Source organism: Chenopodium quinoa, unplaced genomic scaffold, assembly GCF_001683475.1.
Source record: "Chenopodium quinoa cultivar QQ74 unplaced genomic scaffold, ASM168347v1, whole genome shotgun sequence".
Lineage (NCBI taxonomy): Eukaryota > Viridiplantae > Streptophyta > Magnoliopsida > Caryophyllales > Amaranthaceae > Chenopodium > Chenopodium quinoa.
In genome coordinates this window covers 1094535-1120963 of record NW_018742907.1, presented here as the reverse complement: position 1 = coordinate 1120963, position 26429 = coordinate 1094535, and the positions used below count along the sequence as shown (strand labels likewise).

At 32.9% G+C, this 26429-nt stretch overlaps 2 protein-coding genes across 3 annotated transcripts; one reads left to right on the top strand and one right to left on the bottom strand.

Annotated features, from left to right (window-relative positions):
• Positions 1-8930: 8930 nt before the first annotated feature.
• LOC110727560 lies at positions 8931-11561 on the top strand. Of its 2 annotated transcripts, none has more exons than XM_021907125.1 (4): positions 8931-9094; positions 9187-9414; positions 10563-10775; positions 11141-11561. In XM_021907125.1, exons 1-4 carry the CDS (start codon positions 9089-9091, stop codon positions 11189-11191), a joined length of 498 nt encoding a protein of 165 aa, XP_021762817.1. In that variant the 5' UTR covers positions 8931-9088; the 3' UTR covers positions 11192-11561. The 2 variants fall into 2 exon arrangements, with proteins under 2 accessions (XP_021762817.1, XP_021762819.1); XM_021907127.1 differs by having other exon boundaries at positions 8954-9094; positions 10566-10775.
• Positions 11562-13822: 2261 nt separating this feature from the next.
• Positions 13823-26429, bottom strand: LOC110727559 (AUGMIN subunit 3-like). The gene is made up of 18 exons (XM_021907124.1): positions 25960-26429; positions 24626-24662; positions 24260-24363; positions 23326-23521; positions 23072-23138; positions 21884-21987; positions 21667-21751; positions 20778-20832; positions 20240-20371; positions 18808-18877; positions 18239-18296; positions 18052-18107; positions 16785-16937; positions 15556-15667; positions 15233-15374; positions 15051-15126; positions 14548-14643; positions 13823-14180 (listed from the first exon to the last, which is right to left on the bottom strand). Exons 1-18 carry the CDS (start codon positions 26133-26135, stop codon positions 14049-14051), a joined length of 1851 nt encoding a protein of 616 aa, XP_021762816.1. The 5' UTR covers positions 26136-26429; the 3' UTR covers positions 13823-14048.

Here is a 26429-nt window from a genome sequence, read left to right as displayed (position 1 = left end):
TACTAAATCCGTAAAATTGTAAACAAAGGGTAAGTATATCTATTTGCATATTTTCTTAACAACAATTTAGCTAGAACTTTTTAGTTTAATTATTGCATTATATATATGTTGGATCATCTCTCCCTAGTTATGCTATAATGCAGTAATACAAATGCAACAAAGCGACATACATATATTTCATGTGAAAACATGAAAACCTGGAGAAAAACCACAAAATTGTTCTAAGGTTTTCAATGATGTATAAGATGTGACATGATGGCTTACAGAGGAAACTCATGGTCTCCGATCCCTTGATCCCATTAAATATCTAATCGCTTGGAAATCAATTCTCTAATTAGGCCTTTTTCATGTTTACCCTTGACCTAAACACTTGCATCGTGTCTCTCTCTAATGTTTTCTCACTTTTACAATACCATGTGATCTCTATCTATCTATAAGCCTAAAACTTTGTACTTTATAATTAAATAATTCGTATGTAACAAACTTCGGTAAAACATAATTTAAATCAAGTCATTTATTAAGGCTAATCTGAGAAATATAAGTATAAACCATGTGCCATGAAGGGCGTGAAACCAAACAATCGTGAGTGTCTTACAACTCGCCTTCTTTTTAACAAAGGGGCACACAACCATATACAATTCATGCAGCCATTAAGAAAGAGTCGAACCCAGGCCAGATCACTCGTGGGGGAGATGGAGGGATTAACAATTTCTCCACTCCTCACTTATCATAATAACAAACAACATATACTTGTTAGTTTTTACGGATTTAAGCCATGCATGATACGAGTAAAAGATAAAAGAACAGAGATCATGAGTCTTGACTCTTGACCACTTTTAACAATGCCAACTGCCAACTAAAATCTACAAAAATAGTCGTCCTACTAGCAGTGGCGGAGCCAGGAATTTCAAACCGGGGGGACAAATAAACATCATCACTTAGTTTAATATTGGAGCAAAAATATGCTTGAATAGTTAAAGTTTTACAGCTCAAAATATAAAATACGGAGTACTTAGTCAAAAAATCAACATCGTATACCACTTTTCTCCATAAACTATTTGTTTAGGGGTTCATAATTTTTGAAGATTTCAAACAATTAATAATATAGTTATTTAAATGTAGTACTGTCATAATTATCTATTAGGCTATAACAATCGTAATTTGGGGTAAAGCTCATGCAAAACTACAATTACAAAGATTCAAATACGTATATGGAGTAATTGTTAAGAAATGCATTGAAGTAATATTATCTTATAAAGATTTAGGTTTCAAAATCTTATAAAGATTTATTAAAAAACAAATAAAATAAATAAATAAATAAAGGGAACTAAATTGAACTACAGTTACAATTATTCAAATAAGTAAATGGGGTAATGTTAAGAATTAAATTGAAGTAATACTATCTTATAAAAATTTAGGTTTCAAAATCTTATAAAGATTTATATATATAATAATTTTTTTTTTAAAAAAAAAAAACAAAAACAAAAACAAAAAAAAAAAAATAAAGGAAAGAAAAAGCGCACAGGAAGAATCGAACCCAGTTCCTAAGACTACAAGTACAAACTCATGCAACTTACTATAACCATTGCGCTAACTCCTTTTGTCTATTACATTATGCACAAAATATTGTATTTATACTATTTTGTTTTTGAAAGTGGGGGGACAACTGTCCCCCCTTGTCCCACGCTGGCTCCGCCAGTGCCTACTAGTGGCCGTTTTACACTAGCTCTTTTACCATATGCTTTTAACATGCAACAAAGTATCCCTCTACGTGCTTATTGGTAAACCTTTTACTAAAATTTTATGAAAATTTGAGAAAACTTTTGTTAAAGCCACTATATTTTGAAAAATAATATAGTTATGAGCCTCTTTTATGATTAAAATAAGCAATAATAACATCATATACTCGTATAAACGTGTAAAAAGAAAATAAAAGAGACAAAAATAACATGCCTGTACATGCTTATTGAAAATTAACCTTTTGGCTTTTTGCAAGAGAGTAGCTTCCATTTCACTCAACATTTCATCAAGTACTCCACTACATACAAAAGCTCAAGTTTCTTTTTATTTTAATTATTTGTCTTTTTTTAAAAAAAAAAAAAAAGCATAATAGTAATAATTATAATTGGTCTCATGGCGTAGACCTTTGAATGTTAATTATTTATAATTAAAAGGTAAGATTTCCTTTTGTAAAACCCAAAATAGAAAAATGTGAGAACAAAAAAAGGTACTCGTATGAGAATAGACGAATAGTAGCTTTTTTTTTTTTTTCTAGCGTGTTGCTTGCGATTTCATTGCCTAAGAAATCTAAGATAATTTTTCTATACTACTGGCCTTTATTCCATGATGTTGTCTCATTGTCGTAGATTTTCAATGGCAAATGTATTTTTAGTAACCTTTATTCTTTGTGAACAAACCTACTAATGCGTGGATTGTCGCCTACAATAAGGGGGCGTTTGACAACAGGGATAGGAATAATGAGGATAAGAAGGTAGGATAAGAATAGGGAATTATTAGGTGGGATAAGGATAAAAATTGGTATCCATTGTTTGGAATGAGTTGGGAATTAAATTGGAATAAGTAGCAAATTCACCTAATTATCCTTACTAACTTTTCTCTTCTCTCCTCTTCCTTTCCTTTCATTGAAGGTAAAGTTGTCTTTCACCTTTTAATTTTTATCTCCAAACCTTATACTTGCCCCCCCTTGTTATAGAAATAGAGGGATAAGTCCCTATTTTGTCCCCATTCCTTTTATATGGGATAACTTGTATCCCCTCAAACAAACAAGGGATAATGGGACATGAGGGATTTTAAATCCTTATCCCATCAATAATCCCCACTAACAAACATGCTATAATTATTACCATAATTCGTATTACCTTAGCTTGAGACCTCGAGTAGTGCTTGACCACTTAATTGATATGTCCGTATGAAGAAGAATGTCTTGTATATGTATGCTTCATACGGAGTAATTTACATTCATAAACTGATACACGATGACAAGTTCACGTACAAAAAAACCTCTTAATTCTTATTTTAACCATGCTATGGAGTAAAATAATTATTCCTTTGAGTTTTGATCTTATTGGTGTACTATACAGTATATGTTGAACTACGTAATAATCCCTAACAAAGAGGTAAATATAATTTCTACTCATTTTATTTTTATTATGCTATAAAAAATAACTGGATTTTTAAGCTATTGGCATAATCCGATCCCAACTACGAATATGTAAACAATATTTCTAAACAATGATCACATATGTACATAATTAACTACCTTTAATTCTGTAAAAGATAAAAAATATATCACCTTTAATTTATTACGTTTCATTTCATGATAGATTTAATGAACATCGATTGTAGCATGATAGGCTAACATTATAACGTCAAAATTAAAAAGAGAGGATTCGCATAATATTTCATCAAAATACTACGATATAGACTGACATTGCTGTTTTAACTTTGGGGATCATCATAATCCATGAGCCATTGATAACGAGTAATTGCATACTCGAGTAGTAATTATGTACAACTGTTATTGGACGTCTAGATTGTACTCGACATTCCAGCACTATAGAATTATTGGATCCCAATTTATTTGCTTTAATTTCCTTTGTGCGTGGTCAAGTAAGCAACGTAAAACCTTTTCTTGTTTCTCACTTGTCTACTAAAGTTGAGTATTGCACTGTTGTTTGTACGATTGGTTACACTATTTATTGCCTTAACTATATGTTTGTCTTCCATGCATTATTACATTCTAGGCAAACACTCATGACTGATGACTAGTGTAAATTTCTGAAATTGTATTTGCATTAATGTCATTTGTGTTACTAGTAATCCGAATGACTACGAGTAACAAACTTGTATTCTTTTAAATATTCAAGTTCAAACCTAAACGAACTTTAAGTTTCAATCGAGTACTCAAAAGGCAGCGTCACAGCCTTAACAAACTCTAAATACCCTAAAAGAAAATTCTACTCCAAAGTGATCTGAATTTATGTCATTGTATCAATTTGTCACAATGCAAATCAAAACAAAAAATCACAGGAAAATCAAAGCTTTTCAATTTTTTCAATACAACCAATTCACAAAAATCAAATTCAATGAAGCAAAGGTCAAAGCTTAACTTTATTGGCAAGGACAAAAATCCAATCACATTATATCATTAAACTTCAACAGCTACCTAGCTAGAGTCCATTAGTTCATGCCAAATTATTTACGTAGTAAAAAGAAAGCCTCGAGTAAAAATTTACAAAACCTTCCTCCCATCCCCTTTTTCACACGCAATAAAAACAAAACAAGAAAAAAAATGTTAAAAAAATAGTTATCACCTGAATAAAGTCTGGTAAATTGGCAGCACCTGTACCTGCTGTATATCAGTACCCTCTTCTGCATTTCTGCTATGTTGTGTTATCTGAATTATTTTATTTAATTATTTTTAACTGTTCATCACTTCATGCTTCTGGATCTTGCCTCTTCGTTTAAATGTTACGAGTACGAGTACTTTTTTACCTGCAATTGCCAATAGGAATGGTAATAAACTAATAATACGCTCTCTGTTTGGAATTAATGCAATTTATATACATACGGAGTATGATTTTCTTAGAACTATTGGCATAACTCATAAAAGTACCACTCTCACGCATAGTCATGTTAGATGTAACACATGTTACTATGGTACTTAGGCACTACTCTGTAGTGTTATATCAAGTACTGTGTATGTTGTTTTTAATTTGATGATAATTATCTCGCTAAAGAAGTCAAAGTACGAACAATATTTAGAGAGGGATATAGTAACAAAATATCCGTAGTAGAATCATGTAGTAGTACTCCGTTAATTTTGGAAAGGAGGAACTAGTTGCTTCAACCGGCAAATTGTGAGCAAGGGTTTAAGACGTGAGATCTACTCGTAGTAAATATACGGAGTATGGTACTCGTATTAGATTTGTGCTACTGTGTTAGACTGTTAGTTGAGCTCGTGTGATGGTAGTTAGATTGCTAAAATAAGTCAATTCAATAACTTAGTCTTCGTGAAAATCAGAGGTCAAATTTGTTGTACGCCTAAATTTAGAAGAAGTTGCTAACTTGCTATGTTTGGTATTGCATCAAATAGACATAGACCTAATAGTCTAATGACATTTTAAGTAATGTAGTAATAATTCATACAGGAAAGATTTTGTTAACTATAACCACCAAAACTTCTAACCCATTTTTTAAATGGTTAGGGGGCATAAAGAATCGAAAGAATTCCAGCCTCCAATCACCCTCATTTGTTAGGATTTTTAATCCTAAACCTCTAAAATTTGTAGTAAGAACCTTATCAAGTGAGTTCAATTTTACTTGGTTAACCAACCTGAATTGAATGATCATCCTACAGAGCTAGTATAAATAAATGTGGTAGCCTCCACGTTAAAATTAACAAAATGCAAAAATGAAGCCTCTAGAATAGAAATAAACTCGGACCTAACTCGATCCAAACAACTTGTTTCTCACCTCGGTCGGCTCATTTGAATGATGATACTTTGTATACTCGTAAATAGACATTTGGATGTTTCAGTCAGGTCTTATTTAAAATTGAGTCATGCTTATAATTACAAATTAAAAATCTAAATTTGATTTTTTCAGATCAATTTCAAATCGGAATCGATCAGGTCAGTTTTTAACACATTTACTCACATCAAGATAGTGAGACCTCAGCTTGGTCCACAAGGTTAGTTGTTCTGTCGTTTACAACAGTTATCGTACAATAAAGTAAGACTAGGAGAAGTAAATTACTACTGGAGTAGTAGAATGACACGATAACCAAAGTAAGAAATTAACAAAAGGTCCAACAACTGCTTGCTCCATCTCTTTCTCAAAGACTAATACAAGTAGTAGTATATTGAAAATACAAAACTTTTTAGCAAGCAAAGCTTTCAGAGTCTGAGGGTTTTTTCTAGCGTAGAGCTGAGTAAAGATTAAAGAAAGAGCACGAAGCACCATGTTTGGTCACATGCATGGGTACCCGTGTGCAGGTTTTTTGAGGCCCTCCCTTTATAAGTATTAAATTACATAAACAAGGATAATATTTATTACTCTGTAATAGTATTCACACTACTCAATCTACGGAGTATTGTGTAACAAGCGTACATGGTACTGTATACACAAAGTGATAATGGTTGTAGACCAGAATTGGCTTATACGAAGTCTACTCTATTACAACGAACTTGCATGTTAACTCATATCAAATTAACATGTTATGTGAGATATCAATTCGACTTATCCTTACCTAAAAAATAGGTCTATATTGTATCCTTATAATTTTTTGTATAGTAATTGACTAATTGTGATGTATGGAGTAAATATGAGAATGTACATAGTACATACCTAACTTAGTTCGACAAATAAGTACTTCGTATATTCTATTTCTTTAAGTTAAATCTTTCATGAAAAAGATTTTCTAATAATGTAGTTTTTCATGAGCTTATAAAAAAGGATATATAATTATCATCGTTCGTCGTTTTGTGTCATGGTGAGAGTATGTATAAATGTATAATTGTATAGATACGCAAAAAAAAAAAAAAAATCGTGACCTTTTTCTAATAATATTGCATTATGCATCACTCTTTTGTGGTTTTGTTAACTACTTTTACTCCCTACTTATGTAACAATCATCTCATATTCACATATAAGATACTCAGTATGCAAAAGTTAAATCGAAACAGTAGGGTATTTTGTTTCTAATTTGCAATCTATAAATAACAAGAAATATAGTACTAATCATATAATTGTATTGTAAAACAAACATTCTCTTGAAAGGCCCACTGTTCAAACTTAAAACTTTATAGTTGTAAAGTTAATTTTATTACAGTTCTGCCAAATCCACTTCTATATCAAGTACTCAGTAAGGATAGATTTTGTAGCATTACAGTGGTCATTTTTATCAAATCTTGTCCTTGTTTTTGGATTTTCCAACTCATTTTTGCTGTTACAGTAGCCGTGCTGAGTACAAATTGAGCTCAATATAATGGGAGAATGATCATTAATTTGTAGGGTTGATAACTTTATGATAAGAGTGTACATAGAGTGTTTCACGTTGATAACGAAGAGAAGGGATTGCTAACATACCCGCGTATGTATTTCATATACGATAAGTTTAGTGGGTTACAACATCTACTCCGTATATCATTTGATAAGTAGTTGAAGACAATTAGTTAATGTACGCAAATACAATGCAAAAAGAAAAGAAAATAGTAGACTGTCATACTAGATCACAATTTGTTGAATCATATGTCACGTTAATGTATGTGATTATGTATATTGTCTAATATTGAAAGAGGAGATATATATTTCAACTTAAAAAGAGCTACTTTAATATGCTAATTGGTTTTGGTATGAGCTCCTATTGAGATATGAGGTTATCGGTGGTCCAAACCCTACTTGGAGTTAGTTGCTCAATGCCAATGCCTACATAGAGCTCTCTACCTAAAATTTATCACACGATAATAGTTTATTTCTTTTTTATCAAAGCGACTTAAATTAATAATCAGCGGTAATTACATCCTTAATTATGAAAGGTCAACATCCCTCACACTCTAATTTGCAAGTAGTAGGTATAGGAAACTGTAAGGGGCTCAAAGAGCCAAAGTAGTGGCTTCATTCACATTAATATGTTAATTACACTAGTGTTATGTTGTTAAGCTAATAAGATTCTAATGACAAATCTTAATAGTGTTTTCTACAATGAAGTTGACAATTCAATTTTCTGAAACTCATTTTCAACTATTTATAAAATGGGAATTTTTTTCTGTAGATTCCCCTTTATAAACGGGACCTCCGAAATTCAATAAAACCAAATACAAAAAGGAAATTAATAAAGTTGGAGAGGTCCCCAATAATAAAAGAGTATTGGAATATACTAATATTAGAGTAATTCCAACATTACCCACACCCCTGCATCACTCTGTTTATGCTCTGTTTTTCTCTGTTTCAAAACCCACAGCAATTTTGAAAGCAAAGTTTCTTAAATTATTACAGTTAAAAAAGAGAAATTCACTAAATGCCTAATCAATTTCCTTTTTTTTTCTTTTCTTTTAATACTGTATAGATACCCCTAGATATTCAATCCATGTACTCATCCTATGCCCAAATACTTGTGCATCTCTATTTCTCTCCATCTCAAACCAAGTTTATTTTATACTCCATAACATGGTCTTCAATACGTATTTTTAACCATCAACATATTTGGTTACATATTTACAAATTTTATGAAAAGTTGATCATGTAAAAATGCACACGAATTTAATCAGAATAACATCTCAAATTACTAATTTTTTTTAATGTATATACATTAACAAGAAATTTAAAGTCATAGTTTTAGAATTTTGACAATGTGAATATAAACAAAAAATAGGCATATAAAAATTGAATAAAAGTCAAATTATTTCAAGTATTCTAAAATATACGGTAAAAAGTATGTTTATCCGGTTTATAACTTATAAAGTCAGATCAATTCTTAATGGTTTGATTCCTCATCATCCAAACATACGAAGTATATTTTTTATACAACCATAGTCGATAATGTAGAGTATGCTAGAGAGTTTGAATAATTCGAAATCAATTCAAGTCAAGTAAGGTCTCAATTGAAAGAAAAACTCTCTCAACAACTCAACAAGTATTATTGTATAAGCGCATAACCAATTCTCAAACTCAAAACAGTACCTAAACTGATACAAACACTTGCTGATTGTCTGAATCTATACACAGATGTACTTGTATAAGTACCCAATAAGCTACTTCATAGTCAAATAGCTCAACACATTATTAAAATAGAGTGGAGTTAATACAAAGTAATGTGTATAAAGCTAATCTCCAAACTAGCCTTTTATCTTCCTTACTTTCTCTATTGTCTCTTTCATCTAATTACTTTCCCTTACCACTTTGTCCCCCCTCATCTGTCCTCTTCCCCTCTTTCTTTAATTCACCCATTTTCTCTTTCCTTCCTTCTTTTTCTTTATAAACTTCCTACTATCTCATTTTTTTTTTGGCTCAAAAACAGAACACACCAACAAAAACCTCTTTCTTTCTCTTAATTTCAAAAGAAAAAATGGATGTAAGTCTTCTCTTATTTTCTTTTCTCTTCTAATTCAGAAATTTAATGATGATTAAGGGTAATAATATATTGAATTTGATGTTAACGAACAGGAATATAGGTGGAATTATCATGTGCCGGCATTTGGAGGGTGGGATTATGAAGAAGATGATCTGCCTTATACGCAGTGTTTTGAGAGTGCTAGACAAGCTGGTTTTGCTCGTTTTGCTGCTGCTTATTCTGATTCTGCTGATGTTGAAGACAGAGATTTGTATGTTGCTGGTGATTTGTACCAAAATGATATTCTTACTCCTGCTGTCATCGTTGTTCCTCGTCGCAGGGTACGTTTATTTCATTAGTCACGTATACTATTCTGAAATGAAACATAAATTAGTAGTCAGTGTATACTATTTTGCGATGAGATGTGATTGGTACGTTTTGTTGATAGGTATGGTAAATCATAAATGACAAATTGCGTCGCTTTGAAATTTTGTTGTGATTTTTGTGGGAAATAAATTTGGATCTATATATAATTGATCAAGCAGATTTATATGGTTTAATACATAATTATCAGTTGATATTTTATTAATGGAAATAATCTTACTGAATATACCATGAATAAAAAATGTTATTTTTAAAATGCCGTTATTATAAATGCTTCTACTGTTGTTAGCCCCACTGTCTGCATGCCACTATTTCCTGCTAAAAGCATCTAATAAAAAAAACCTTAACATTCTTTTTATTTTCCAAATTAATTAATTGATTAATTATGCTTGGACATTAGATTAATTAAGAAAGGGAATAACTAACCTGTTTTTGTTTTCCCGTTTGAAAAAAAAAAAAATAAAACCCTATTTTTGATCACATTACTATGTGTTACTTATCTATACCTATATTTTAAATATAAAGTTGTAATAATGCACATAAATAATTCAATTTTCATCAATTATTGACCATTCTTTTAGGCCAAGTTTGTTGATTGTTGGATCCGTATCATAGTCCATTTCACAATCATTGAGAAGGTCTAAAATCACAAAATGGATAGAATTTTGTGTCTAGTAATTATAACATATTCTATTACTTCATATTTTTATGGTTTCATCATCAAGATACACACACAACCTTATAGATAAGGTAGCGTTGATACAAAGTACGAAGTTTATTGTTGTACTAACGTTGATGATGTGGTGTTACTAATACAGTACACGAAAAAACCGTGTCCGATTTTTACTAAACTAGTCTCCCTATCAACAAATTAAATCATAATTAGATATGTAGTGGCATGCTCCATGTTTATAAAGCAACAACTTAAAGTGTTACAACTTGTGCTACAACATGACGATGATATATGTTGAATAACACCAATGTTTTGCATAGTAATATGTAACCTTTACTTGTTTATATCATTATTTATTTATTTATGATTAGTTGATGATTATGATGACAAATTGACAAATGTAAAATGTTTGGTAATTGGTCAATAAAAAAGCAGAGAAAAGGAGGATACTCAAATAATAAGAATGTGAAAGGAGTAAAAAAACAGGAAAAAGAAGAGTATAATTGGGGAGGATATTCATCATATGACATAAAGGAACCACCAAGTCCAATTATCTCACCTCCAAAGCCAACTAAGAAGTCTAAGGCTGTTGATGAAGATTTGTACAAAATTCCTCCTGAATTTCTCCATGTCAAACCTAGAAAGGTTTTTTTTTTTTCCCCACTTTATTATCTTTTTTTTTTTTTTTTTTTTTTCCTTTTAATGTCTCTTTTTAAATTTTTAAGAAAATTATACTTTTTTCAATTTTCTTTCTTTATTATAATAGTATAATTATGTTTTTAGTCATCTTTTCCAAAGGAGTAAAGAAAGAAACTTTTTTTTTCATGTCTTTCTAAATTTTTTTAAAAATTCAAGAGTTGGACTTTTTTTTTATTACTACATACAAGTATATAGGGTTTTATTTTTCTCAATAGTCATCTTTTCAAAAAGAGTAAAGAAAGAAACTTTTTTTTTTTTTTTTTTTTTTTTTGCTTTTTTCTAATTAAATTGTTTTGTTTTTTGTATTGCAGAAGAAAGGATTTGGGCTATTTTCAAGCTGTTTGCAGCCTGCTTGTACTTAATCATATAGCTTAGAGATAATGCTGGTTTATTATCAATATAGCTTAGTCTTAAAAGCTTGAGGAATTGGAAGAGAAGTTTTAATATTTTCGGCACGCAAAATATAACCATGAGAGTTAAATATGTTGGCCTTGAGCTAATGAAGAGGATTAAGGGTGTCAACGAGGCGATATTATTTCGAATATTCCTCCTTTTATATAAATGGGTTGTAATATTAATTTTCTTCCAATTATGCTTTTGTATAAAGAAAAAATTCAGTTGAAGAAAGGGGAAATCTATGGGTTGTTATGACTTGTGTAAATTTATGGCTAGTTTACTTTCTGAATGGTAAAAATTGGAGCTTTTCCAAAAGAAGCTACGCATTCTTTTTTAGTCTTTTTTTTTTCTTTTTTATACTTTAATATACAAGCATGTCACGAGATGTATTATGGTACGTGTATTAAATATGATTTAGCTAATTTGAGGGTCTTTACAAATGTACCTTTCATCACAAACATTTACATGAAAAGATGAAAGGATTTTGCTTGAAAAGAATTGCAACTTGAGATATTGGTAACCCCCTTTATCTTTATTTTAGCATTGGTTGTTTTAAAAATTCTTCTTCAGGAAGATGGAAGTTATTGTGGATTCTAACTAAGCAAAAAGAAAATGCCTGTATTACATTGCTTTCTCTTGAGGAATTATGAAGTATTGTGTAAGAAAACTAGACAAGTGCATTTGCATTTGGATGATGTGTCTCTACAAACACCTACGTCGTCAACCCCTCAGGCATATATATATATATCCGACTGTATAATAGACATTGTAGTGTGTCTCAAGGCATATACTCATATCTATATACATATATGACTGTATAATGGACACTTTGGTTATTGACATTTACGTAATTATGTTAGAGTTTCTCATTTTAAAAAAAAAAAAAAAAACTTTTGTACACATCTCATCTTAGGACATAATTTATGTAAATAATATGGAGAATGCTATACATAGCCCTTAGGGCTACATATAAGCATTAAATATACACTTAAAAATCGTAAAAAATTAGGAAATCATAAAAATATAAACACTAATTTTACTGATTTACGCGTGTTTTTGGCATAAATTCCTAATTTTATACAATTTTCAAGAGTGTATTTAATGTTTATACATAGCCCTAAGGGCTACGTATAACATTACCTAATTAATATAGATATGTCGTTTTCTGAGCAATTTCCCACAATATTGGTAAAATAAAAATAAATTCCCTTCATGCGTCGATTTAGAAATTAATTCCCTAAATACCGTCCATGTAGGATTGGTGTTGGGTGTCAATTTTTTTTTATTTGGTTCAGCTTAAAACCACTAATGACAATAGCGGTTATAGTTTTAAAACCGCCTTTTTCTAATAATAGGTTTCTTTTCTGGGAAAAAAGAAGGAAAAATAAGTAAGGAGGCAAAAAGACTTGTTAATAAAAAAAAAGAGTGGTCTCTTTTCTGAAACCGTAAGCAGGAAAAAGAGCGCCCACATTAGTATTGTTAAGTTCAAAGAGACCTGATTTCAGTAATAACGGGTCTCTTTGCTTTTTTTAAAAAAAAAAACAATACAAACAGCTAATGTTGCTAGCGGTTTTAACATAAAATTAAACCGTTAACAACATTAGCGGTTTTAAGCCAAACTGAATACCAATCTTACATGGGCGGTACTTTGGGAATTTGTTTTTGAATGGGTGCATAATGAGAATTTATTTTTGTTTCAACATTATTGAGGGAAATCGCTCTCGTTTTCTTTTTAAAAAAGGAAGATATATACATATGAATCTTCTCCTGTTAAATCAAGTTATTGGAAATTGAAGCGCAAAGTTAAGGAAAATCAATAGAGAAAGAGACTTGGATACTAAAAATGTAGGCACCCCCAAATTATCAAAGCTAAGGCAATTGCTAAATTTAAAGGCTTCTTTGAATCTTTGTTCATCTTTACATTTTTGAATTTTAAACTTTATCTTTTTATCTAAAGAAGTGCACCCTTATACTCCATATTTAGAGGCCATTAAAGCTAAAGGATTGTCATTATAATTTTCCTTTGTTCCCTTTTTAACCCCAAAGTGGAGCCTTATTAAAAAGAAAAGACATTATATTTAGTGTTCAAAAGATGAATGATAGTCCCCACTAAGCACACCCACAACTAACTAAATAGCTTTATACTTGTAGTTTATAATTGCACGATTGATTCACAGGTGCATTACTCTCACTTAAACCAACCCTTAAAAAGCAAGGTTATTTCTATCTTCATAGAAAAGATACCTCAAATACCTTTCTTTAAGAGCTATCCTATCTTAATCTGGGTAGTTTTAATAGGGTTGTTCGCCTTCATTTAGTCGTACTCATAAGTAGTTAATGATGGTAATAACTCAATATATGTCAGTGTCATATGTTCCGAGCAGGTCTTGCACGTCCAATTTGACCCCGGGGGGGGGGGGGGGGGGGGGGGGGGGGGGGGGGAGGGGTGTCGGTTGTGGCTGTATGGTAGAAGAATCAGGAGGAAGTACAGAACATCTGGGTCTTCGAGCTGTTACGACAGGATTATGGCTTTTCAAATTCTTAAATTGCATTTCCAAAACACGGCATGAATATGGAAAGTTGGAAACTCAGCTGAATAACAGAAAAACGTCCAACGATCTCAAACTTGATTAAAGTTTTTTGGGCACAAATGAACACTTTCATCATGTAATTGATTAATATTGACTGAGGCAAGTTTTACAACACTCGTAATTGTGGAACCTTAACAACTCTACGACCTTTCCAACCAAAACTTAATATACACACCATACATCCCGAATCACCCATAAATCTTACATACACGCTTAAACAGATCGAGGAACATCATGAAGCTTGTAAAGCTCTGACTCGAGCAGTCAACTCTCTTACTCGGCTCCTCAAACGATCAGGGTTGCAAAAGAAATCAACAAAAACACGCCTTTGGAACTCTACTTCAGATGTGTGATGTTTGACAATCTACACAAAAAAGGACAAGTCATTCATAACGAATTAACGAGTGTACGAACAAAATTGCATATTCTTTTACTGAATCCTAACAAGTATGAAGTTTCAGATGAAAACTGATTAACTACACATTCTTTATATAGAGCATGCATGACTTATTAATATCCAAAGACAGAGAGCACACAATACAAAACTACTACAGCAAATCAAACTTCTGAATTATGATCATGAATTACAGCAACTGTATATACTATATGTAAAGAAGTTGTGATGGTTCCAAAAGCCCAAAGACTTAAACTCTCCCTCGTATAAATTAAAAAAAAAATAAAAAACACATGAAAAAACAGAAAACCAAGTGATTACAACACCAAAATTTTACCTCGTTCTTCTTGTAATGTTCAAAATTAACATTCTCAATAGCAGCAGAGAGTCTTGCATTGATCTTTTCCATTTCATCAAGCTCCTTGGTCAATTGCTGTCAGAAGAAGCGCATTAAGATTAAAATTAAATATTATGCACATTATAATTTTTAAATCAACTCATCTAGAAAGCACCTACATTGACATGATGAAGGGTGACTTATGCAAAAGTGAGCCTGGTGCATTAACACTTATTGTGTTTAATAATTGGGAAAGGATGGAGGGAATAAACCTACATACAGCTGGAAGACTAATACCATGGCTGCTTCACAAAGCACTCAATATATTCACACAAGCAAGGACCATCGCAGTATATTCACTAGGAAAGTGCATACAAAAATGCAATATCAACGTCAAGATGACTAGCAATTGCATTGAGAAAAGGCTAAGACAAGTGAGACTCTATATATGATAGTGATGGGCAATATTCAGCTTGGCAAGTAATAATAAATTGGTGATATACCCTTTGTGTCAGTACAGGCAGTGCTGTCGTTGATGAGGCAAAAAGCAACTGCTGCAAACTCTGAATTAGAGTACACCTGAAAAATGAAGATGGGAGACCCTTAGAACAAAACAATAGATAAACCCTGCATACTTCTTCAAACTAATTAGGGAATTGCCAAATGACAGCAGATTTTTACTCACAGCTCATTGATGCATCTATTTCGATCCTCGATAAGCAGATTTTCTAGGTCGGATTGAAGAGTCGTCAAATCTGACTGAAGGCTAGATATCTGTTGAACAATTCCCGGAGCTGATACATATGTTGAGGCACTAGTTTGGGCATCTGAAAAGGGCATATAGATTAGCAAACATGTACACAAAAAAAGACTGGCAATTTGCCTTGGGGGTGAGGGACTGGGAGGGTGGAGATGGAGGCCAGGTGTAAGCAGCCTAACCCCCAAGTAGCTGAGGCTAGTAGAGAAATAGGCTAAATTATAAAAATTTTGACTAGAGCAAGCGATTACTTGAATATATGCTTAAAAGATCTCTAACACCATGCAAGAAATTGTCCCTGTCATCTACAGCCCCTTGTTCTTGTACATCAGATGCAGCTTGAGTCAAGGCTTGACAACGACCCTGTCAAGATAACAATATCATCATGAAACAAAGACATGAACCCTGGAATGAAATGAATAAACATCCAAGGTCTCTTTACACTGAACTTGATAAGCAAAATAGATTAAATTCGTCATAAACTACCTCTGCTCCTTAGGTTGGTCACAGTTATTATTTGCACAAAGAAAGAGAGGTGAAGGTGGACCATGTGTGACAAACAGTAGGAGATACAGTATTATCAGTGAGGTTTATGTGAGAAGAAGCAGAAATGAGAGTGTTTTAGGTGGGATTTGTGTAAGATAATGTAGGAGAGTGTTGCACGTAAGGTAGGTAGGGGCAAAAGGTAAAAAAATCGTTACAAATATGGATGAAAAAGGAAGTGTAAATAGCTCTAAGGAATAGCTGAAAAAGGACTGCGTAAAAAGGAACAAAGGTAGTACAAATATTTCAAACCAATTTTGGGGAGTTCTTGCTAGCCTACTATATGATCGTGAGGTGTGGAATGGCATTCACCAGTCACCACACTGCCAGCATATTAAATTTTGAGATAATATAAAAATTTAACATTATGGCCGCATCGCGACGACTCTGCCAAGATTTTATACTATGGTCCACAAACAAGACCAAAGGAGGTTCCAAACTAAAACCAATTGGTGATAGGAGGAGTAACCTCTCTACCCTATAAAGTGGAACCATCTCTCCTCTTTCTCCAATGTGGGACACTCATAGTGGGTTTACAATGGGTTTTAACACAGCAAAATGACAATGGAATACACAATCATGGATATTACCAAGCCTCATCTTCTAAATAAAGAAATACGAAATAAATAATTATCGTCCATTGCTCCAGATAAGTAAGAATAATTGTTTCACTTTTCCTTTGTCATACTCATAGTACAGTACCTTTGTTTTTTCATTAAGAGTAATGCTTGGACTTTTTCAAACAAGATTTCTTCAGGACCCAAGTACAATAGATAATATTTTCGGCAGAGTTGTTTATTCTCATACTGGTTCTTAAAGTCATTATCCACAGCAATAAGAAATTTCAATGTACTACTAGTATATTCTCTATTGAGGCATTGAGTTAGAGCACCAATTGCGATAATATTTAATTATGACAAGTATTCAATGAACATACCACTCGTCCTTTTGTTGCCAAAAGGTATGACTGAAGTTCTGACTCGATAATTTTAAGCAATGAATATGCTCCAAGCATTGCTTTCTTTTCCAACTGGCATGCTATCTTTAAAAACTGATGTCTTGCAAGCTGGTTAATCAAATGATTAATGAACTGCCAAAAATAAAAGCAAACAGTTAATACAAAGTTAATAACCAAGTAATACCCTAGGCAACAACTGACAATTGTTTGTCTAATAGAAATTTATCCAAGCCTCAAGGAACAAGTACGATAGCATAAGATGATAAGTCGATTTAAATATTACATAACTCTTACGACAGTTCCACCTTGATGAGCAATTTAATTCATAGACAAACATTTTTTTCATAAGTACCAAAACTTTTCAGCAAAATCTTACATAAGAACAGAATATTGAACGCATATCTCCGAAAGGAACAGTAAAGTAGTGTGCAATTTACTGTGTTCAGGAAAAAAATTGCTATATAAACCACTTGTCGCTGCGTAAGCTCCTCATTTGTGGAATTCAGGAGAAGTCTAATGTAGCAGCAGAAAAGAGAGGAACAAAGGGAGACGGAGATGCTTTTACGAAATTCAAGATTATGTAAGGATCAATCAAAAGTGTAAAAAAAATAATAAATTTTCCCCATCAATTGACAATGACCACTGGAAGGGTCCACGGGTTTTGTACTCTGGGACCTTGCGTGGCTAGCATCCAGTTCACCACTTGGTAAGCTTTTGGAGGACAAACTGAAGTACCATACATAGAAACAGATTATTTTGGCAATCGTAAGTATTAACTGAGAGGAACTCATGAGAACAATCCACCAGGCATTAAAAGAAGTTTTCCTTTCATTTTGTAGTTAACATAAAAAATAATAATTCTATATACACATACATGCTCAAATTGACTAGAGAAGGATGTTCTTCCATCTTTGCCTTTTTCTACAAAGCATATACTAAGTGCACATGTTTTGGCCATTTATGTCAGCCTTGATTCTTTGCAGCCACAATGATCAACTGTTCACAGCTGATTCCTCATGACTCCCACCCCTACCCCACCAGAAAAAGCAGGCCATATGTGGGAGCTGTGCTGATAGGGATATGCAATATTTCATTCCTCATTTGTGATGCAATTGAAAAAACATATAAAAGTCATTTCAGTATCTCCTTGTATTGCAAACATTTGAGTGTCGCAACATAGGCAACAAGTAATTTTTTTTATATAACAAAAAAAGACGAGTACAACTCTAAAGATGTTCCATCTTACCGCCTTTTGCCGATTAATATATAACTCCTGACGCATGATTTTTAAATCATAATCACCTGTAATAGAAGGGGTAAATATGCATTTAATTAACTCAAGAAACAACAAATCACTATAAGCTAAATACAGGGACAGAAAACTAAGCTAAGCCTCTAGTTAAGTGAAAAGATAATTTTCAAACACTGAATACCTTGCAAAATGTATGTGTCTTGAAGTTGAGCCAATTCCCAACAAAGATCAGGAATAGTCTACACAGATTAGGTAGAAAGGATCAAAAAGAAAAGAGATTTAGTACAGATAGTGAAAGCAATATCATCTATCAAGGCCAAACATCAGATACTGAAGTGAAAAGAATGGATAAAACAATGAACTTGTAAGCTGGAGAAAGCAATATATTGCATTATGACTATAGTTCAAACTATAATATATTGTGGGATAAAGAGGAAATATTTAGGTATTCATTCAAGCCTCATTACTCTGGATCATTTCAACTATAAGGCATAGAAAAACGTGAGCTTAGTTACAACTTATTATAAAAGATAACCACCCTCTATTTCCATAATTTTCATGACACAGGCAAGAAGCAAGCTATAGATAAACTTATATCTTTGACCTTATATTTCTTTATCATAAATATCCAAGAAAACATCAGTTTTCCTGAGAAAAGTTATCTAGCACAGCAGCAAAGGAGTTACACTAGAATTGTCCCCAAAAAGTATTGTAAAAGAGGAACAATATGCCTGTTGAGAGGAAACAAACCTCTGATAAAAACTTGTCTTCTTTGTGATGAAGATTTGAAAGCTCTCCCACCAATTCTGCATGTTTCCTCCTGTCCATTGGAAGTGCATATGAGCTCATATACTACTATCAACCAAGCACCACAACTGGCCGCAGAGCCCACTAGGAAATGCAAGAGAAACCAGCATGCTATGTGACATCTAGAAAGTGAAAGTTCTAGAGACAAATCAGCTATTTTGGAATTAAGAACAAGGTTACATGTCTTTTGAGCAACCTGCCAAGGGTGTGAACTAAAATGGATGGTCATTGAATTGATTTATTCCTTTTAAAAAAAGACGCAGAAACTTTAGACCTGCTTTCATTAATCCCTATGACATCTATGGGGTCCTAAATAAGAATATAACAACAGGTATAATCACCCCAAATGGCTAGGAGCCTAGGATACAAGACCTTCAAAGGCCCATCGGCACCAAATTTTTGTACATCAGATTACAAAAATATAAAAAAAAAAAAAAATTATAAATAAAAAAAAAAAAAACCCCTTCAAATCCAATGTATGCCCATATATCCTATAAACACAAGCAACCTACGCTAAGAAAGGCGATAACATGCAAAAAAATAAATAACTTAACCAGCTATTAACAGGTGACTGGCTTTATGATATGATGCAAATTAAAAACTCACCTATGCAATTGAGAACTTAAAAACTCACTCTCTCCATCCAACTATGTCATCATAGGAAAAAGACATCCACATTTTAAACTCACATAAGTCACATTTGCTATAAGTCCAATCCGTCAAAGAAAATATTTCAAGAAATCATTTTACAGAATAAGTTCACAACCAGAATACCCCATGTGATCAGGTTTTACCTGCTGCACTATTGGATAGGTAGGGTCGTTGATTGTCGGGGGATATAAACTCAACTACTTTTTTTACTGCATTAAAGTAATTCAGTAAGTTCTTTTGGGACAAACCAAAATTGAGATTATGACAACTCTTGTGGACGTAATGGAAGGAATACATAGTATCAAACTAGTTTAGGGTTCAGGACATTCTACTTTAGTCTAGCATACAATTTGTGACATTCTTTTTGGGGTAGTTAATAGTATCTCTGATAGACAAATTATCCATCGCCATGAGCAGGGTAGTCTAGAGAGAAAGCTCTGTCTAATCTGACATTTCCGGGATAGAGAGTTAGAGACAGGTACATAAATCAATCAACATGCATTTTAACCAATGGCTAAGCAATCCTTTAACAAAAAGGGAACAAAAGCTAATAGATATTGATAAATTCAAGCCTATGAGATTCACCCCACAAGACAAAAATTAAGTTCTTCTCCCTTCCCTTCCCAAAGAATAAATAGAATAACAGATGTAAATAAATAAGTCAAAAAAAACAACTATTGATGTCCTATGGAAAACAGAAAATATAACCAGATTGACCTATTACCTGAGAGAATGGAGGTCCATATGGATGTGAGCTTCATCTGAAGCAACTTGGGATTTGAGTGCCATAAGAACAGCTTGCTGCTTAGCATTCTCTACTTGAGCCTCCACCCACTGCTTCTCACTTGTCCCAAATCTGCCATACATTAATTAAGGGGGTCAGCACTAGTGTGAAAAATGATCCACAAAGAAATAAAATCCAAGTTTCACCCACAACAAGAATGCAAGACAAGTAGGGCAAATTCATAACACTTCTATAAAAATGGGAGATTCCCTTACTCTCCATCTCCCCCCAGACAAAGACAAGGAGACAACTATCTAAACAAGGGAATTAGATTACTTATTTAACATCTCTATCGTAGAAATGTAGGCCACTGCACTGTCTCAATGAAATCTCCGCATAGCTGTTATAAAATGTATGTTGTAGAAAATCAAATTAAAAACAGGTCACTATAATTAGGTAGCATATCCCATGCAAAACACTATCTACCGCCAAGATAATAGATCAATCACTAAAACATACAAAGTATGTGTATACATACATGGAGCGAAGTCTTTGCAGCTCAGAGACACGTTGATGATGACAATTTTCTAAATCTGAAACACAAAGAACAAGGGTCAAAATCAGCATCTTCTTGGCCAGCACTGATTGACAATGCACAACAAAGCATCAATAGCAGATACATTACTTTACCTGTGAGGTTTTCATCAAACAACAAATCAATGGACAAATAGATAAATTGCCAAAATATAGTTCTGTATTAATTTTGGCTTAGATATTTAATATGTGACTAGAATATTATTCCCAAACTTTACACACTTGTCCCTAAAAAAAGTAAGTGGTAAACTTATTATGGCAATCACTGAACAAGTGAAGGAGCATATTCACAAATAAATATCACTAACTATCTTGAAAAAAAAATGAAGTTGTCGCCCAGGGGTTCCCAAAATAAAAATTGGAACTTCAGAAGGAATAATGCATTCAGAATTTAGACGTCTACGGATATTTATAAATAAAGCATTCCCAATTAACATAACAACAAAATTCAGAAAATAATGACAGATAAACAAACCAAGACCACAAAGTCATGTGCTTTAATTGAATAATTAATATCAATAAACAATAAATACTTGATGTTAAAATTTAGCGTGGAACATGAATTTAAAATAATCTTCAAGTCACTCGCGTGTTCTACAAGTCAACATGGGATCTATATGTCTCATGTGAAGTGGGAGTCACAGTATTTTAACAGTCATGCGACATTTATCATGCAACCACTATAAATGTATAAACATTATATATCAATCCCATGAACACTTAAAATTTTTAGGAGTAAGGAAAAGGAGATATAAAAAATATAAATAAATAAATAAATAAATAATAAATAAAAAAATAAAAACTAAACTAAACAAGTAACATAACTAAAATACCTCTAACGAGGACATTCGAGATGTCATCCAAGCTCACCCAAGAGCATTTAGCTTTGCCATCCTGAGCAACTAGCCGAAATGGGACCTTATAACAATAATCAAACATTTACACTAATAAATACGCCATGAGGCTCATGAACAAAGGAGAGCACTGGTGATGCAACATGAATTTGAAATAACCAGCTTCAGTAAATACGTAATTACATGTCATGCATACCGAGTCCAAATGCTTGGAAAACCACTGACTTAGTTCCTTTGAACAAGCTGAGTCACTATTTAGGTACTGATGAAAATCTGAGTATGCCAAATATATGCCTTCATCTGCCAAAAAATATATATAATAAAAAAAAATAAAAAAAAAAAACCTCATCACAGCAGAAGTTTACAATCAATATGAACCTGGCTATGATGGCTCCACCTTCTGTTTTTACACCATCACATAATGTGTAATTTACAAGTAGGTACTGGGAGACAGGGATATAGAAGCTATTAACTTATTGAGATACGTAACTAACTATTTATTCAACCCTGTAAACAGCAATTCTTCACGCTTTAACTATTCCTAGTGCTTTATGAATAAATAACCTTTTCTTTTGTTATTTTTAAAATACTAAGCAGATCATCATCATCAACAACAACAAAACCTTAGTCACAAAAAGCAGATCATCATCCAACCGAAACTATATCACTATCCCCATGTGTTACACAAATAGAAAAACACCAATAAGTATGATAGTTGTAGAAATCGAATCAGAAGAGCAATAGATAGCAAACGGATGTCTTCATTAATGCAATATAGAAGTTTTGCTATAGTTTTCCCTTGGCACTTTGACTCCTCCCTTGTAATTTAATAACTTAAAGGAGTTAAATTCAGTCACCAAGTGGAGGTATTGATCAAAAGTTCCACATCTTTCCTCGTATAGATTTCCTATACCTTCAACACAAGTAAAAAAAAAAAAAAAAACTTTCCTCTTCAAGACCCTTTACTTTGGCCCTATTGACGAACAGCGGATAACTGCTATAGTTAGCAGAGATGAAAGTCGTATCTAAATAACACTTGGTTGCTTATATTGCACAGATGATATAATTTTGGGACTTAAACCGGATCTTCATCAAGGTCATAAATTATCCATCCTAGGAGGTCATAATTACTACTTCTAAGAGCCAAAAACTGGTTATCAACGCAAAAATATATAACATTGTGCTTTTGAAGATTGATCACCAAGTGACAGATTCGGATACGTTAATTGGACTTGAGGAACTCAGAGATAGCACCTCATAAGGTTCATATAATATAAATAATGTCATAGTTCCAAAAACTAATTCCTTTCCTTTTAACATTTTAAGAAGGAACTAAGATATTATGAAAATCAAACCAATTAAAAAAGGCTGAGGAGATATATACCATTTCCAGAATGATAATGCGCCAACTCCTGTGCAGTTGAAGCAATCCTTCCAAGAACTGCATTCATCTAATAAACAATGAAACAACATAAACAATTGCAGACATGGATGGCAACAAATCTTAATGCCAATAAAGTCTTCCAACAGGTGGAATAGTGCCCAACAAAAGAAAAGTAAGTAATAAGAAACCTCAATTTTTTAGCTATATCAAGTAACTAGTCCATTCACAATCTCGTACCAGAGCAATGCGCATACCTCCACATTTTTTGATGAAAGGCTATCTTCCATTGTACTAAGTTGTCCTGTAACAGAAGATATTGCTACAACTCTTGCTCTTTTCCCTTGGATCAAAGATGAAGCCTGGCCAGTGAGTGTATCATATTGAGACTGCAGCTGGTTAAGCTGTCTCTGCAGCTCTAGAGCTTCAGCTTTGTATGCCGAAGTTGCATCCCTGAACTCACAGAAGAAATAAGTTACGGAATCGTAGAGCACAAAATGCTCTTCTTTCTTTTTTAGATAGAGAATAAAATAGACCCTGCACTATATGCAATTATGATAGCAGATAATTACATCTATCAAATTATATTCATTAGAAAACATTTTACTTGGTAATAACAGTATTATTCAAATATTTAGACGTAGCTTGCAAATCTCTTCAAAGAGCATAATGTGAAATTGTCAAAGAACTAAATTAATTCACAGAAGCTGGGATGTCCATACAAGACAATATAACCGCAGATTAAAATCATTAGACAAACTAAATAGGACACACTGCAGCAAACTACTGGCTATTGAGATTGTGAATTATCCTGATGGCAACACCAAAATAAAGATCTTATTCAAAAGGAAAACAACTGGGGTCGTGCAATTTCTCATTTCCCACATATAAACTGTCATACAGTGCCACATGGAACAGAAAAGGCTACAATAATCTTTTCACTACACTTTTATCAAATTAAAAGATAGCATCACCACTTAATCAAATACAATCGTATGTCATTTCGATAATCATAAATTTACAAGTCAAGAAAGGATCAAGTCACCAAAGCATTCCATTTTCCAGACTTGTTAAATGAATACACCATCAAATGATCTTTAAATGGTGTCCTCAAAGAATCTATTTACAAAAATAAATAAATAAATAAAGCCTAAAATTTAGTACATTTGGGGAAAGCAACTATCACAGTACCTAATTTCCTTCAGCCCTTCTTCAGCGCCAAAAACAGCCTCCTGATTGTCTCTCCTTGCGGAAAAGGCAGATATACTATCATGGGCGAAATCCAAATCTTCCCCCTGTAAAAGAAATTATGATGATTCCAATGGATACCCGAAGTGGAATTTAGCACATTCAAGAAATCAAAATTTATGTCCTACATATGTTAGTTTTATCTCATTTCAGCAGAGCACGTGTGTATCCATCTGATTACACTCTAACAAAGGGTACTACAAAAGATGCAAATGGACAACTCTAAGATAGGCATCACTAGATGATGAACTTTCCAGTAACTAAAAGCAAGCAGATAGTCACACAAGAGAAAAGACATTATGGTCATACCTCCAAGAACTTTCCTTCTTGTAAAAACTGCTCATACCTGGAAAAGAATATATTAAAATGTTTTTTTAATTAGTGAGCAAAATATGAAAGTCAAAGAAATTTGTACTACATTTATCACACAGTAAATTGCAGCGGCATAAATTAAGAAATAGGTAGGACCACTATTACATTTTCCCTTGATACCAGCAAGCCCTAGCCATGTTGGTACAGTCCTCTCCCGGAAAAATTAGACTAAGCATGCATGTGTTGCATTTGTTGAAATTCCACAGTCTATTAGTAAGTTAAGTATCATAATGTGGTTCTGCTAAGAGCTAGATTGATCTAGAGTGGTACTCACACAGGGAGAGAAGATTGACAAGAAGAACAATGAAAATAATGCAGCTGCAAATTGAATTTGGGAATAATGATAGGATATGAATGTATTTAAGTAATGATCAGATTGGAAATTACCTAAGACAAGCTAACCAACCATCAAGAGGTTGACAATATTCAAAGGCTACACTGAAATTTCTACTTTCTGAATCATATTCCATAAAGCATGCATTCATCCATCATTCTATTTTCTCCTACCTAGTTACACTATTCCACCCCATAACAAACTATTTTGAGCCTCACTCTTAGTCTAATACAACCTTAACAAACTCGATAAGTCAGTCACTAACTCACATTATAAGTGTCTATCACAGCTACTCTTGGTCGGTTTTCTGAAGGTTTCACGGTTAAAAGGTCTAGAGTGTGTTTAAGCCCACTCCTGAAGTGTTGATAAACCATTCTTTAAAAAGTGGACTTCCAAACAATTTTGTTGAAAATTTCCCGTCATATATTGTGACATTTTTTTCCCCCTGACTAAAACAGAAGGCATTTTCGGAATAAAAACCCTTGAGCTCAAACATATATTAAAATCCATAAAAAAAAATTACACACAAACTCATTATCATTACCTCAATTTAAAACCGTGACAAGCCAGCACTCCGTGTTAGGTAAAACAAAGTTTAACCATAATTTCAAAGGAAGGCATTTGATAATTCACCATAACAAACACTTAATTCTGCACTAAAATTACTCATTTAAGCCCTAAAACTATCAAAATAAATCCAAAACTTAAAAAAATAATAAAATAAAAAATCACCTAAACAGCAACCAAATAAATTATCTACCAATTACAATCACAATTCTCCAAATTTCAAAACAAATTACTGCATTTTTAATTTCAAACACTGACACTCTTTTGCTTCGCATAAATTCAAAATTAAATCAAACCCCATTTCAATTAAAGCACAAATAAATTAAAATTACACAAGCAATGATGGAAAATCAAGTGAGAAAAACGTAACTGAGAAACCTCCAAAGGAGAGAGGACATTAGAAGGACGAAGATTGGAGCAAAGCCAGTCAAGAATAGGTCGAGCATCGTCGTATTGAAAAGGCCATTCAAAGCTATCTGGGTCCAACTTCTGGTGACCTTCAAACCCTAGCTCCCCCAACAATCCACACAATCTTGCTCCACTCATTATTAATTTCTGCAATTTTCTGGAAAAATCAAAGAAATCTCTCCAATTCGGAACTCATCAGATCCTGAAAATGTAATTAACCAGTAATTTTTCTTCGTTTTGATCGATCAAATAGAGGATCGATTGATTGATTGAATTTGAAATGATGAGAGAGAATGTGAGTGAGTCTGCTCGAATTGTTTGGAGTTTTATGGCGTTTTTTTGAAGTTTTTAAATTAGTCGAAGAATGGAGTTTCAAAAATGGAGAGAGGGGAGAAGCAAGAGAAAGAGTGATGCGTCTTAAGGGGGTAATGG